Source organism: Bos mutus, chromosome 9 (genome assembly GCF_027580195.1).
Source record: "Bos mutus isolate GX-2022 chromosome 9, NWIPB_WYAK_1.1, whole genome shotgun sequence".
In the NCBI taxonomy this organism is placed as follows: Eukaryota; Metazoa; Chordata; class Mammalia; order Artiodactyla; family Bovidae; genus Bos; species Bos mutus.
The window spans coordinates 102096379-102112357 of NC_091625.1; the positions used below are offsets into that span (position 1 = coordinate 102096379).

A 15979-nucleotide genomic window follows, 5' to 3' on the forward strand; every position below is an offset into this window, starting at 1 on the left:
GTACTGGTCTATCTTCGGCAGCTTTTCAGGAGCATTCCTTTCGTGTGTGCTGTTTGTCTGTCCTGTGGCTGCTTACGGAGTTGCCTTCTGTCTGCAGAAACAGAAGAACATTGCAGGGGCCCTTGCCTTCTGGATGGCCAACGCATCCGAGCTGCTCAACTTCATCAAGCAGGACCGAGACCTCAGTCGGATCACACTGGATGCACAGGACGTCCTGGCACACTTGGTGCAGATGGCCTTTAAGTAAGAACCCATGTCTGTAAAGACTTCAGTCATGCTTTCTCTTTAAATCTTCAGAACTCATTTGAAAGATTTTTATTCACCCTAACTGAAGATAGATATCAAGAAGTGTCGGTGTTGTTCAGTTGCTAAGTCATGTCCAACTCTTTGCCACCCCATAGACTGCAGCATGCCAGGACTCCCTGCCCTTCACTGTCTGCTGGAGCTTGCTCACACGCCTCAGGTCCATTGAGTCAGTGATGCCATCCAACCATCTGGTCCTCTGCCGCCCCTTCTCCTCCTGCCCTCAGTCTTTCCCAGCATCAGGGCCTTTTCCAGTGAATTGGCTCTTCGCATCAGGTGGCCATTTGAGTTTCAGCTTCAGCATCAGTCCTTCCACTGAATGCTGCTGCTGCTAAGTCGCTTCAGTCGTGTCCCACTCTGTGTGACCCCATAGATGGCAGCTCACGAGGCTCCCCTGTCCCTGGGATTCTCCAGGCAAGAACACTGGAGTGGGTTGCCATTTCCTTCTCCAGTGCATGAAAGTGAAAAGTGAAAGTGAAGTCGCTCAGTCGTGTCCTACTCTTCTCGACCCCATGGACTGCAGCCCACCAGGCTCCTCTGTCCATGGCATTTTCCAGGCAAGAGTAGAGTGGGGTGCCGTTGCCTTCTCCGCTTCCACTGAATATTTAGGACTAATTACCTTTAAGATTGACTGGTTGGATCTCCTTGCTGTCCAAGGGACGCTCAAGAGTCTTGTCCAACACCACAGTTCAAAAGCATCAATTTTTCAGTGCTCAGCCTTCTTTATGGTCCAGTTCTCACATCTGTACATGACAACTGGTAAACCTTAGCTTTGCCTGTACGGACGTTTGTCAGCAAAGTAATGTCTCTGCTTTTTAATGTGCTATCTAGGTTTGTCATAGGTTTGCTTCAGTGTCTTTTAAAATTTCAAAGCATCAAATGTCTCAGCCTTCTTTATGGTCCAGTTCTCAAATCTGTACATGACAACTGGTAAACCTTAGCTTTGCCTGTACGGACGTTTGTCAGCAAAGTAATGTCTCTGCTTTTTAATGTGCTATCTAGGTTTGTCATAGGTTTGCTTCCAAGGGGAAGTGTCTTTTAAAATTTCATGGCTACAGTAACCTTTCACAGTGACTTTGAAGCCCAAGACTGGATACCATGATCTTACTTGTTTTTTGCCTTTTTTTTTTTTTTAATTGAAGGATAATTGCTTTATAAATAATGATTTGATTTCTGCCATACATCAGCATGAATTAACCATAGGTGTACATATGTCCCCTCCCTCTTGAGATATCTTAGGTTTTGAATGTTGATTTTCAAGCCAGCTTTTTCACTTTCCTCTTTCAGTCTTATCAAGAGGCTCTTTAGTTCCTCTTCACTTTCTGCCGTAAGGGTGGTGTCATCTGCGTATCTGAGGTTATTGATATTCCTCCTGGCAGTCTTGATTCCAGCTTGTGCTTCATCCAGTCCAGCATTTCACGTGATACACTCTGCGTAGAAGTTAAATAGGCAGGGTGACAGTATACAGCCTCGATGTACTCCTTTCCCAATTTGGAACCAGTCTGTTTTTCCATGTCCAGTTCTAACTGTTGCTTCTTGACCCACATACGAGTGAGGTAGTCTGGTGTTCCCATCACTTTAATAATTTCCCACAGTTCACTGTGTTTTACACAGTCAAAGATTCTCTCATAGTCAATAAAGCAGAAGTAGATGTTTTTGTGGGATTCCCTTTTCTATGACTAAATGGATGGTGGCAATTTGATCTTTGGTTCCGCTGCCTTTTTCTAAACTCAGCCTGTACATCTGGAAGTTCTCAGTTCAGGTACTACTGAACCCTGCTGGAAGGATTTTGAGCATTATCTTACTAGTATGTGAGCACAACTGAAGCATAAATAGCTACACGTAGAATGTGTTGGTTTAATGAATTGAGTTTAATTAGGTATGAATCCTGAGAGGAAAACTATTACATAGATGTCGTACGTGGAAAATATTTCTAAACGGTACAGATTGTTTTACCTGTGTGATAGTAGCAGGGCGTCATGCTGAGGTTATTAAAACTGTCAATGTTTTTCAGGTACCTGGTTCACTGTCTTCAGTCAGAGCTGAATAATTACATGCCCGCTTTTCTGGACGACCCCGAAGAGGACAGTCTGCAGAGACCAAAAATAGGTTAGGCCTTTCTCTTTCTGCTTCAGCCCCTCCTTCCAGCCTCTGTGTTTACCTTCATTTTAATATCCGCGGTCTGAGGGGCGCTCGTTTTCAGCATCCGCGGTCTGAGGTGCCATCGATTCAGCACCCGCAGCCTGAGGTGCCTTTGTTTCAGCATCCCGCGGTCTGAGGGGTGGTCATTTCAGTGTCCGTGGTCTAAGGAGCTGTCTTAGGGGCGCTCACCTCAGCGTCCACGGTCTGAGGGGTGGGTGTGATCAGAGTCCGCGGGACGTCCTGCTGGTATGGCGAACCCCCCTGTGTTCCATACAGGAACAGCTCTCATTTTGGGGGCCCACTGGGGCTCTCGGTTGGTGCGGTGGACACTGGCATGTGGCTGGACGGGCAGGTGTCGAGCAGAGCAGGGCGGGCACTGACCACAAGCCCTCTCCCCTCACAGACGACGTGCTGCACACGCTCACGGGCGCCATGTCTCTGCTGCGTCGCTGCCGGGTCAATGCCGCGCTGACCATCCAGCTCTTCTCCCAACTCTTCCACTTCATCAACATGTGGCTGTTCAACCGGCTGGTGACCGACCCCGAGTCGGGGCTCTGCTCCCACTACTGGGGTGCCATCCTCCGCCAGCAGCTCGGGCACGTGGAGGCCTGGGCCGAGAAGCAGGGCCTGGAGCTGGCGGCTGACTGCCACCTGAGCCGGATCGTGCAGGTGAGTGGGGCCGGCCGCGTGGCCCCAGCATCTCTGACTCCCCCGGGGCGTCTCGGCACCTCCCCGGGGTCTTCACGTGCGCTTCGGATGAGACAGTGGTGTACTCGTCTGCCTGGGCTGCTCTCACAAGGTACAGCAATCTGGTAGCTTAAACAAAAGAAGCGCATTGTCTGGAAGTCTGAGACTGAGGTCGGGGCACACTGGTTCCCAGAGGGAGAGCCTGTCTGTAGCTCCTGAGCCTTCCGCTGTGGCTGCTGGTCTCCAGCATCCTGCCTGCGCCTCGGTCTTCAGGAGGCCTCTCTCAGGCCTCATCTCTGCCCCAGCGTCTGCCTTTCATAGGGACCCCAGATCTACTAACTTGGGTTAACTTGATTCCTTCTGTCAACATCCTTTCTCAAGATGAGGTCACAGTCCGAAGTTTACCCCAGGTTTACCCCCTGAGTGTTGGGGTTTCACAGTGTGAATTTCAGAGGACACAGTACAGCCCGTAACAGGTGGCGATCAGCAGAGTAAACACCTGGAACAGTGAGGCGTGTGTCATGAAGCTGCATACCCTGAGAAACTCTGATTTTAAAATGGTTGGTAGCTGGCACTTTAAAAATACGAGGAATAAAATGGATAACCAACAAGGACCTCCTGTGTAGCACTGGGAACGCTGCTCAGTATTCCGTAATAGCCTAAACGAGGAAAGAACGTGAAAGAGGACAGGTTGGTGTGTGTGCCCGAGCCCCTGCCGTGCACCTCCGCCTAGCACATGGCTGCCCGTCGCTGCCCTCGGCCGTGACGCGGAGAGTCAGGGCCACACGCAGGGCGACCCAAGGCAGAAACGTGATGCAGAAAGTCAGGGCTACTCGCAGGGCGACCCAAGGCAGAAACGTGATGCAGAAAGTCAGGGCTACTCGCAGGGCGACCCGAAGCAGAAACGTGACGCAGAAAGTCAGCGCCACACGCAGGGCGACCCGAGGCAGAAACGTGATGCAGAAAGTCAGGGCTACTCGCAGGGCGACCTGAAGCAGAAACGTGACACAGAAAGTCAGGGCTACTCGCAGGCGACCCCGAGGCAGAAAGTCAGGGCTACTCACAGGGCGACCCGAGGCAGAAAGTCAGGGCTACTCGCAGGGTGACCCGAGGCAGAAAGTCAGGGCTACTCGCAGAGCGACCCTGAGGCAGAAAGTCAGGGCTACTCGCAGGGTGACCCTGAGGCAGAAAGTCAGGGCTACTCGCAGGGTGACCCGAGGCAGAAACGTGTCGCAGAAAGTCAGGGCTACTCGCAGGGCGACCCGAGGCAGAACCCTCCGTAGAAACACAGGCGACGGAGAGAACTGTGCACACCCCCTCAGAAACCCATCACATCGCCAGGAAGAGGGCAGGAGCGGCAGAAGGGACGCGGGACACGAGAGCCTGGTCCTCGCGGCTTCACCCGCTCTGGGCTTTCCCGGGGCCTGGAGACTACACCCTGGTGCTCTGCAGTTACGGAAAGGAGTACCTGGAACCTGCTTTGTTATTTTTAGTGTGTGATTTTGTATTTTTTCTCAATCTCTTAAAGAGATACAGTATAGAGATTTCTGCTCTTTTACTTTGATTGAATCAGCTAGTTATTAGAAAGGTCATTACAATGTTGTTTTATTCAGACCTTAGTAATGGTAATCTGGTTATATAAGTGTTTAAAGTTTCTAAGGCTTTTTAAGTGGTTTTTGCACATAAATTATTGGTTCTTCTTATACATACAATTTTAATAAAAGAAGATCCCCTGGAGAAGGAAATGGCAACCCCCTCCAGTATTCTTGCCTGGGGAATTCCATGGACTGAGGAGCCTGGCGGGCTACAGTCCATTGAGTCACAGTCAGATACAACTGAATCTGTGGAGCACACACGAGGTTATCTAACACCTTTAACTAGATGGTGCTTTGAGTCCAACTTGACGCATATAAGTAATGTGAATGGAAATGTATTTTCTTAAAAACACCCTGCATTTGAAAGTCAAATTAGCAAGTTACTTCAGTTTCACAAATATTATATAAAGGGGAATATTTATGAAATACTTTTAAATCATGGTTTTCCTGTTGCTTGTTCATAGGCAACCACTTTGCTTACGATGGATAAATACGCACCTGATGACATTCCAAATATAAACAGCACCTGCTTCAAGTTAAATTCACTGCAGCTGCAAGCCTTACTGCAGAATTACCACTGTGCACCCGATGAGCCTTTTGTCCCTGCGGTAGGTGGGGCGCCGGTCACCACGCATCGCGTCTGTGCAGGGAAAAGGAGAAAAGAATGAGAAAGTTTACGTAGTCATCTTACAAGGTCACTTTTGCTGTTGACGTCTGTAGGAGTTAGGGCGCCATGCGAGACATAGAGACCACGTAAGCGTTTTAAGTAGACGGGGATTTAATGCAGGGAACGAGGTTCTTGGAAAGCCAGGGCAGGGAGTGAGGAAGTTGCCCTCACCCTGAGTTCGGGGCTCAGCACTGTGACCCGAGACCCCAGGGCCCCTCACGTCGGCAGCCAGCAGCAGGGCAGGGCCCCCCTCGAGGGCTGCCTCCCAGAGGTGCTGAGGCGCCTGCCTGGGGAAGTCAGATCCTCACGCAGAGCAGAGTCTGTTATCCAGAGATCTCTCCAGAGGAACAGAGAGCACAGAGAACAGTGCGTGATGCAGCCGGCTCTTCATGAAACACTGCCCGAGCACAGCCCCGCGGTAACAGCAGCTGGGCACAGGTGTCCTGAGAGTCCAGTGTGCAGGGGACCCAATCCCACGGATGGCTTCACCTCCAGTGCTGAGTGTATGCCAACAGAAGGCGGGGGCCAAAACCTGGAACCCACTAACTGTCCCCAGACAGACTGGGTTACAATCCTGAAAGGGGTCCTGACGCGGCTGCATGTTGGGAGGGGGCTGTGACCACAGCCCTGTGGGAGGGTAGAGCCGCGGTCCACACTCTGGGCTTAGGGACACGGGAGGACCCAGGGAGAAGCCTGGGGGCCATGACTTTGAGACAGAGGACAGGGCAGGGATGGCAGCTTCTATGGGGTGTGGTTCTGTCACCTACCTGGGGTGAAGAGGGGGTGTTCACCCTGTGAACTGTCCTGTATGTACATTATCTAGTAACTGGAAGTTCTTAAGCAGAAATCACCTGTAAACCCATCATAAGGCAACAACCTCTACATAACTTGGGAATACGTATTTTTTTAATATTTAACATTGTGTAAACTTTTTCCTGTCATTAAGTAAAAAAATAAGGTTATTAGCAACTTGACGTTTAAAAATGTGCAAGGAAAAAATTATTTTTGAAAAGGAAAAAGACTTATTTTCTTGTGATCAAACAGTTTCTATTTAGAACTACAGATGTTTATTCACAAAGTAATAGTATCTTTAGCACAAACAGAGTGTGTGCCGTGCTAGTGCTCGGTTGCTCCCCAGGCCGGTCTGAGCTGTGGATGAACTGGCTTTCCCTCTGTGAGGCACCCTGCATGTGTGTGTGTGTGTGTGTGTGTGTGGCCACACCCCACGTGACCAAGCGCGTCTGGTCATCACTGGTCAGCTGCGCCGAGCGTCTCCCAAGCCCGCGTCTGTTTTCTGAGCAGGACCTGATCGCGAACGTGGTGGCCGTGGCCGAGAACACAGCGGACGAGCTGGCACGCAGCGACGGGCGGGAGGTGCGGCTGGAGGAGGACCCTGACCTGCAGCTGCCTTTCCTCCTGCCTGAGGATGGCTACTCCTGTGACGTCGTCAGGAACGTCCCCAGCGGCCTGCAGGAGTTCCTGGACCCTCTCTGCCAGAGAGGTGGGTCGCCTTCCCAGCCTGGGCGTCCGCGCCCCCCACATACCGGCAGGCCTGGTGCTCGTTGTGTGTTGATGTGTGTCAGGCCACCCCATGTGCGCACACCCGGTGCACTTCTGGGAAGGTCGGGGCCCGGGGAATGGAGGGATGTGGTCGGTGGTGATGTGGGGTCAGAGCCAGGCGTGGCGCGGCCGCCCGGGGCGCCTCTGCTCACCCGGCGTCACGATCAGGTCAGAGCAGGTGTGCACGGCACCCCGGGCACCTCTGCTCACCGGCCCTGGCGCTGTCCTCTCTCTGGTTCCGTGTGCGCCTGGGGCTCCATCCGTCCTGTGTGTCAGTGCCACCCGAGCAGAGCGTTCAGCAGCGGGGCCGGACGAGCCCTGAGCCCCCCGTCACTCTGACCTTCCACCCGGGTCGCAGCCATGCCGCGTGCCCCCCCCACGGTTGTCTTGAGGCCCGAGTGGAGCCCCAGTGGTGCTGCAGTGCAGGGTGGGCACGTGCGTGTGGTGATGGTGGGCGCACTTGACACAGCTCAGCTCGTTTCCCTGGCTCTGTCTGCCTTCATGTCGTGCGTGTGGAGGAGGACACACTTGAGAGATACTGCGGCTTTAGTTCAGACCACGGCAGTGAGTGTTGCAGAAAATCAAGTCACATCAAGTTTTTGGTTTCCCAGTGCATGCGGAATTAAAGTTTACACCAAGATGCAGTCTGCTGAGTGTGCAAAAGCAGTGTGTCTGAAAAACAATAGACAAATTACTTTATTGCTGGGCTTCCCTGGTGGTCCAGTGATTCAGAGTATGGCTTGCAATGCAAGGGACGGTCCCTGGCTCGGTTCCTGGTCTGGGAATACGCCACGTGCGACGGGGCAAGCAAGCCAGCAGGTTGCCACCACTTCAAGCCCTCAAGTCTAGAATCTGTGCTCTGCAGCAGGAGAAGGTGCTGCAGTGGGAAGCTTGCACACTGCAGCGGAGAGTAGCCCCTGCTTGTTGCAAGTAGAGAAAGCCTGTGCAGCACCAAAGACCCAGTGCAGCCAAAAATAAAATAAAATAAGTATTTTAAAAATACTTTATTGCTAAAAAATGTTAATCACCACCCCTGCGTTCAGCAAGTCTTAAGTCATCGACATTTCAGAACCATGATGATTATGATTCCCTAAAAGAGCGGGAAGAGAAACAAAGTGTAGCTGGTATTTCAGCAAAACTGGATTGAGACAGTGACTTAAAAAAATGAAAGGCTAAAACTAGATAAAATTCATTTATGTCGTTATTATAATGGAGTGTGTTTGTGACATCTTTTTCTCATCTACCATAGACAGCCTCATAACTGTCCTGAGATGCTAGCCAGGTGATCCTTGCTGGGGGCAGGAGTGCAGCGAGGACCCCCGTGGGACAGCCAGGACCCCCGGCGCCTGGGGTGCCCAGCATGCAGTGTGCTCTTCCTAATTGCCAGCTGGTGCTAATAAGACCGCTTGAGAGAAAAGAATTGTGTTTGTGCGTGATACAACTTTGTCACAAAATCTCTGAAAGACCCTGTAAGATCTGACAAATAAGGGATGATGCAGGCTCAGTCTTGTAAACATGTCAGTAGTCCCTGTTGAAAACATTAAAGGTGTTCTTTAAAATGTTCTCATATTTTTGGAAAAAATGTAAATGTGACCTCTAAGGAAATGAGGACAGAGAGGAATGAGGAGGCCCCCTTCCCCGGGATCACTGTTCCCCTGGAGTAAATCACTGATTTTGGGGGCGAGCCTGCTGGCAGGCTTCTACCAAAACTGCCTTCTGGTCCCTCTGACCTTCCCTTCTGTCTGTCAGGGGTTCTCAGCCTGGCTGAGGAGCTCCTAGTCGAGCAGAGGAGATAGATCTGCAAGGAAGCATCTCGGTGCAATTCTGTAATTTCTCATAGACGTGAGGGAGAAAGCTGGGGTGAAGAAGAGAGGGAAACCAGTTTCGCTTTTCTGCTTGGTGTTGAAATTACATTGGACCGAAACAAATAGATTTTAATCGTGAATAAAGCTGATACAAATATTTGTGTACAGGTTCTGTGTTCACATGAACAGGTGATGTTAGATGTCTGCTAATTCACTTCTCAGAGAGAGTGAGGTTACAGACTGAGAGCACGCAGCAGCTCACTAGGGAAGCGCCGTGCGGCCGACGCCTTACGCTGCCCCTTGTTGAAGCTCAGGGCTCAGACGCGGCGGCTTTTCATGCTCACAGCCTGCCTGTTTTTCTCCCCAGGGTTTTGCAGGTTAATTCCTCACCCACGCTCCCCAGGCACCTGGACGATATATTTTGAAGGTGCAGATTACGAGAGTCACCTTTTGCGGGAGAACACAGAACTGGCAAGTATTGTGAGGTGGCAGGCGGACCAGAAAAGGAAACTTGATTCCTTTTGATTTGAAAATACTTGGCTGTGTCTGTGAAGTGTCATCTATAAACAAATGTTGCTTTTAAGAATACGCTTGTTTGGGGACTTCCCTGGTCACCCAGTAGCTGAGACTCTGAGCTCCCAAAGTGGGGCACAGGTTCAGTCCTGGTCAGGGAGTTCAGATCCCAGAGCCCACACAGAGAGGCCAGATGGGAACAATGATGCCTGTTGATACCCACAGTTAAACCTCACACATATTTTTAAAATACATTACTATGGTAATCTTACGGAGAAGGCAATGGCACCCCACTCCAGTACTCTTGCCTGGAAAATCCCATGGATGGAGGAGCCTGGTAAGCTGCAGTTCATGGGGTCGCTAAGAGTTGGACACGACTGAGCGACTTCACTTTCACTTTTCACTCTCATGCATTGGAGAAGGAAGTGGCAACCCACTCCAGTGTTCTTGCCTGGGAATCCCAGGGATGGGGGAGCTTGGTGGGCTGCCGTCTATGGGGTCGCACAGAATCGGACACGACTGAAGTGACTTAGCATGGTAATCTTAATGGGTTTTATTAGAAAAATTTTTCTGTGATAAAAGTGTTTCCTATTTTCTAGTCAATTCTGACTTGTTTTAGTGAAAACGTTAGTTGCTCAGTCGTGTCTGACTCTCTGTGACCCCATGGACTCCAGCCAGCCAGGCTCCTGTCCACAGAACTTTCCCGGCAAGAATACTGGAGTGGATAGCCATTCTGTTCTCCAGGACGTCTTCCCAGCCCATGGATTGAGCCCACGTCCCCTGCTCAGCAGGCTGATTCTTTACCATCTGAGCCACCAAAGACGCCCCTACCCTATCTTAGCTATGTACCAAATCATTTACTAATATTTTGTATCTTAGTGAAAGACTGGCCAGTCCCATTAGTGTTTACTGGCTCATAGATTTTAGGGGAAACCCTGCCTTGCTTCCTGCAGAGAGTTTTAACCTAGAAAAGGAGCTTCACCGTGTCTTAGAAAGGGATGCCAGACCAGAGTTGTCTTTTCCTACGTACACTGCACGTCAGTCCAGAGAACACAGACGAGTCAAGTCTTTCCTTTGGGAACGTCCTTGTTCCATTTCATTCACTGTAAGTGTAACTGACTCCTAGGCCACGCGAGGCTTCGGAGGAGCCCGGCAGGTGTGGCTGCCTGTCTGGCAGGTAGTGGTGGAGGGGGCCAGTGTGTTCCGTGCGGGGGGCGTGGTGGCCGTTCGGCCCCCCGGGCCAAGGTTGGGGGCTCTTGGCTGTGAAGAACGACCACGAGTCTTCTGGAGCTTTAGAAGCGTCCTGTGGTGACCTCCTGAATTATCCATCGATCACTCAGAACCACACCTGGTTCTCACCTAGTTTCTAAGAAGACAGGTCATGTGAGGAGGCAATACTTAAACGTAAGGCAACGGTGGACGTGTGTTTTGTTTATTAAATCCAAAGTAGTTGTTTTTGCTCAGTAGAAAAACTGAGCAGTTTTGTTTTGCGCTCGAGCATCTCCACACTTGGCTTAGCTGGTGATTGCTGTTACACCAAGTAGATCACACTTGACTGTCAGCACAGTGACTGTGCCACGCATGCCCTTTATTAGCTGTTGTTGAGCTAATAGCAGCAATTTCTAGTTTCCAGATTTTATAGAAAAGCAAGCACCTTGGATGGAATCACTGATTTTTTTTTTCTATCTTTCTAGTTTATTTATGGATCCCTCAGTCGATTTTAGGTCCTGATGCTTTGTAGAAGCTTTGTCACCTGATCTTATTTATTTCCCTTAAAATATTCTCATACAGACTTTGGTTCCAAATAAACAAGCTGTGTGTATAATCACTACTTTTTGGCAGTGTGCCTTCATACTTACGTATATGATTAACTAAATTCCCAGTGTGTGGGCCTGGTGATATTCTTCTTTTGTTAACTTGTTCACGTGAGGCAGGATGTATGTAGAACGTGTGACTTCTGTGGATGGCTTCCCTTTCTCATTGTGGATCTGTTGGGAACTGGCCTTATTGGACACATACTTCATCCCTTCCGGTTGACCCCCCACCACAGGCTCACACAGGCACGCTGAGCTTTGGGCCCGCTGCCTGAAGGCTGAGGCAGTGTATTTTTGCTGTTGAATTTTCACAAGATAGGTTTGTGGTGGCTCAGACGGTAAAGAGTCTGCCTGCAGTGTGGGAAACCCGGGTTCGATCCCAGGTTTGGGAAGATCCCCACAGAAGGAAATGGCAACCCACTCCAGTACTCTTGCCTGGAAAATCCATGGACAGAGGAGCCTGGCAGGGTACAGTCCATGTGGTTGCAAAGAATTAGACACGACTGAGCGACCTCACCGGAGAAGGCAATAGCACCCCACTCCAGTACTCTTGCTTGGAAAATCCCATGGACAGCAGAGCCTGGTAGGCTGCAGTCCATGGGGTCACGAAGAGTCGGAGCAACTTCACTTTCACTTTTCACTTTAATGCATTGGAGAAGGAAATGGCAACCCACTCCAGTGTTCTTGCCTAGAGAATCCCAGGGACGGGGGGAGCCTGGTGGGCTGCCGTCCATTGGGTCACACAGAGTCCGACACGACTGAAGCGACTTAGCAGCAGCGGCAGCAGAGCGACTTCACTTTTCACAAGATAGATGCGAGAGCATCTTTGTTATATTATAACTGTCCTCCCCTGTGTAGTATAGAGTAAGTTTAAGTTTCCTTAAAAAATGTCCAGTAATTTTGTTTTAAAAGATAATAAAGTAAAATTGTAATGTTGTCTTTAAGACCAAGTTTTTCTTACATGGTGGTGATGCCAGGGTTGTTCTGTTTTGTAAATTAAGGTGTTTAAACAGCATGTAAATATTTAGCGTTTGTGGTGATTCTCTTGATGGCTCTGGAGTCAAGAAAGAATATGGTATTTACTTTACTAGGTTACCCCGTCAAGGCTTGACTTTTACTACTTCTGTTTCCTCTTTGGTTTCAGCCCTCCGTAAACTTCTCTCTTCATCCCTAGGCACAGCCTCTGCGTAAAGAACCTGAAATCATCACTGTGACCCTCAAAAAGCAGAACGGAATGGGCCTTAGCATTGTTGCTGCAAAGGTAGGATGGGGTTGGGGCGTGGGCTGCCGTCCTCTGTCCTTTAAGCCTGAGTCAGCAGCGTGTCCAGTTTGATGTCTAGGGGCCAGGCGTGGGAATGAAGTGCTGTGTGCATGGCGTTCTCGGGGTACTGGCTCCAGAGCCCGTGCGTGGAGGGGCCGCTGGGCCCCTGTCCCCCAGCAGGCTTGGGCTGCAGGGGGCCGCTGGGCACCCGTCCAGACGAGTGGTGTGCTGGGAGCTACAGCGAGGGAGCAGTGCCCCAGTCGTGTCGGGGGGAGCAGAGGGGGAGAGGGGGCTTCTTCCCTTTTAAAGACACTCGGTTTGCGGGTAGGAGCTTGCCCCGCAGAGAGACGAGGGTTTGAAACAGCAAGGGGACGGGTGGGAGCCGCGATCTCAGGGCAGGGCGTGTGGGAGGACTAACATGCCAGGCCTGGAGCCGGGGCCGGAGCGTGGCAGCAGGCGTGCTCCAGGGCACGGCGGCCCGCCCAGGCAGTCCCGGGCCCCATCCAGGGCCACCTGGCCCAGTCCATCGGCTGGGACTCGAGCCGACCCCTTCCATACAGGTCCTGAGCGTGGTGCTCGGGATGCCGGAGTGGGTGGGGCGGGCGGGAGCAGGCAGCTGGCCTGGGGGTGTTTTCCTGTTTGCTTGTGTTGGATATGAGCGTGTGGAACCCAGAGGGCAGGAGGCAGAGATACAGACTTGTGTTGGCTTACAGGTGCTGTAAAGGAAGTAACTCAAAGACTGTGCCCTGGTAACTGGGTAGCATGCCGTTCTCAGGCATGAAGGCATATGTTAGAGTCTGTTCATCTGTGGGCTTGACTGCTTGACCGAATCTGCTTTTCTCCAGCTCAGTTGTGGTTTCTCTGGGACTTGCAGGGAAAACAGGTTGTGTGCTTACACATGTTGCGAAGCGGCGCCCTACTGGTGCCCTGCGTGGGTCTGTGCCGATGGCCACATCCTCCACGGGGGCTCAGGCCCACCCTGCACCCCCCGCTGGGCAGCCATGGAGCCCTGGGCGTGGCCACAGCTCAAGCCCCGGGAGAAGGCTGGGGGCCTTAGAGCTGGTCCCCGAGGTCACACGGTCCCATCGGCCTGTGTTGGATTCACCCCGTAGCCCTGACTGGAGTCTGGGGGCCTTGTTTTTCCCTGTGAGCTGTCTGGGCCTTTGTGTCAGTATTTGGCTCTGTCCTCTGCCTTCCCAGTCAGCCTGTGGCTTCAGGGCCATGCGCCTGGAGGGCTCTGATGTCAGCCTGCCGGCGCCCCTCCCGGCTGCGGCCGCTTTATGGAATCCAGATGCCGTGGCTCATCCGCGCCATCCACGGTGGAAGCCTGCCGGGGGGCTGGGGGGGTCAGGGTGCTGCCTCTCGTTCAGCTGAGGGCCGGCATGGCGCTTCCTGTTTAGTTTGGATTTTTAAAATAGAAACTGTTTCCTCCTTTTTATTTTTCTAACTCTTTTTAAAGTTTAATAAAGTACAAAGTAAGCGAGAATCTGAGCTGCCTGGTTACGTAAGAGCCTGAGGTTGCCTGGGCGCTGGTTGGAGTTGCTCAATGCCCTCGGTGGCCAGTCTTCAGAGACCAGCTGTGTGTTGGCCGTCGCCACTGCGGGGACCGGGCAGTGGTGTTCCGCCTGAGAGTCCATGTGCCCGAGAGAGATGTGGTTCTCCGTTGTCGGGAGAGCAGAGCCTGTGGTGAGTCTCCTCGGGGCCCCGGTGGCCGCTGTCCTCCCCGTGAGCTGCTGCAGCCTGTCGGTGACGCCCCGGCTCTGGGAGCTCGTGCTCACACCCTGGGGTGCTGCTGCTCTGCAGCTCCATGCCGCGGCTTCTCAGGGCTCTGGAAATAAGAGGCTGCTCCATACTCTATGCAAGAAAAGGATGGACTGTGGTGGTGGACACTGTTGGAAACAGTGGTCACGACTGTAGGACTGCTGAGCACAGACACGAGAGTGGCCACAAGGCAGGACGTGGGCCGTCCGGCGGTGCTCACTGCGCGGGTCTGTTCTGAAGGCACGAAAATGACAGTTCGGAGGGCACTTATTAGGAGGCTTTACTGTTTTACGTAGAAATGAACAGCTAACTGAGTCTTGGCTGTGGTCTAACTGTATGTAGTGTTAAGTTTTAAAATCTTTAGTTAGCTTAAAAGAGGTGCTGTGCCTTAGAAAGGAGACGGTGAAAGCAGTGTTCACGGACGTGTCGCCTCCTCACTGCTGGACCGGCGCGTGTGAGCCACGCTCAGTGCGCGAGGCTCCCGGGCCTTCGTGTGCGTCCTCGCCGCGAGCCGACGGGAGCGACCACGTCAGGACCCGGGAGGCGCTCGGCTCCTTCCCCGGAAGCGCAGGGGGTCGTGTGGCGTCCCCACACGGCTGTGCTGCAGGTCTGGACAGTTTGTTTCTGTCCTCACAGTGAAATGTGTGAAGGACAATGTTCTTCGCTCTCTGCAGTCGTGGCTTCAGTGCACGTTTCTCAGGTTGTCTGGCACACTGACTCAGTTGCAGTACTGAAACAGTGTCACTGGAACAGGAATGCTAGTTCCTGAAGCAGAACCTCCTTTCCCTTGGTGGTTCCCGTAGAAAAAGATGGTGTGGGGCGTCCGGGTGCAGGGCCGTGGTGGGGGGCCGCCTAGGGATGGTCCAGAAAGCCCAGCCCCACCTGGCGCCCTCAGCCCTGCCTGGGGTCAAGGCTCCCCACACCAGCACACCTGCCTGGGCGTCTGTGTGCAGAGGCCTGCGGGCCACCGGCATCACCTCTGTCTCGGAGCCCCAGACGCTCTGAGACCCTCGGGAGGCTGCACCTTCGCTCTGGAGACCCCTTCTTGCACCCTCTTCTGCCTGCACCCTTCAGGACCCCACGGCCCCCTGCAGCCCATCTGGGGCCCCGGCATCAGAGGCTGTGTGGTTTGCTTCCTTTATCTCATGGAGAATGGGAAGATAGATAACACGCTGTGTCCTCTGTACTGAACATAAACAGGAAACTGCACAGCCCTGACCTTCCAGGCAAAGGGGCGCTCACCTCTCGGGGCTGTTCAGGTGGCCAGGGTGGGGAGTGTCCTGGGCCTGGGTTTTGACACCGATTGTCTCAGAAGTAAGGTCACTCCTAGCAGAGAGCGCGAGCGCGGCGGTGTCGTTGAACCTCTAGTCTGAACCTCAGTTGTTCATGAATCAGAACTCTTGTCTGACTAGAAGCAGCGGCTCCAGACCCCGAGGAGGAGGCGGCGGAGCATTGTCTTGACGGCCTGGCCTGATGAGTTTTAAACACGCCTGGCTCTTAGGTCATCCTGCCTGTTTCCACGCCTGGGAACAATAGGCTGGATTCATGCTCTTTGGCTGGCAGCTCTGTCTTCCTTCTGCTGCTGCCTTTTTTTCCATTTTGGATTGTGTTGTAATGATGTTTTTATGCTGTTAGTCACATCACACTCCCACGCTCGGTCGGAAATTGCAGCTGGAATGTTGGGAGCGTGGGCTTCCTCTGACGGAGCCTCTGAGCGGGAGGTGAGCGCACCTGCGCTTCAGTCTTTCCCAAGGTGCCTGAGAAGGTAGAGTGGCGGCCGCCTGCAGACTCGCGGCTGTTCCCTTGGAGCGCAGGGCAGCTGCCCGAGAGGTGCGCGTGTCGTCTGTGCTGGGAGGTGCGTGTGGCTCTGC

The 15979-nt window shown here is 52.4% G+C and overlaps 1 protein-coding gene across 21 annotated transcripts in view; it reads left to right on the forward strand.

Annotated features, from left to right (window-relative positions):
* AFDN (afadin, adherens junction formation factor) overlaps positions 1–15979 on the forward strand; it is a 112884-nt gene that overhangs the window by 71492 nt on the left and 25413 nt on the right. For all 21 annotated transcript variants that reach the window (XM_070377056.1, XM_070377051.1, XM_070377057.1 and 18 more), the window contains 7 exons: positions 98–243; positions 2318–2412; positions 2849–3114; positions 5192–5335; positions 6697–6895; positions 9127–9230; positions 12261–12347. In XM_070377056.1, coding sequence (XP_070233157.1) covers positions 98–243; positions 2318–2412; positions 2849–3114; positions 5192–5335; positions 6697–6895; positions 9127–9230; positions 12261–12347 — 1041 coding nt within the window. The remainder of the gene's footprint in view (positions 1–97; positions 244–2317; positions 2413–2848; positions 3115–5191; positions 5336–6696; positions 6896–9126; positions 9231–12260; positions 12348–15979) is intronic.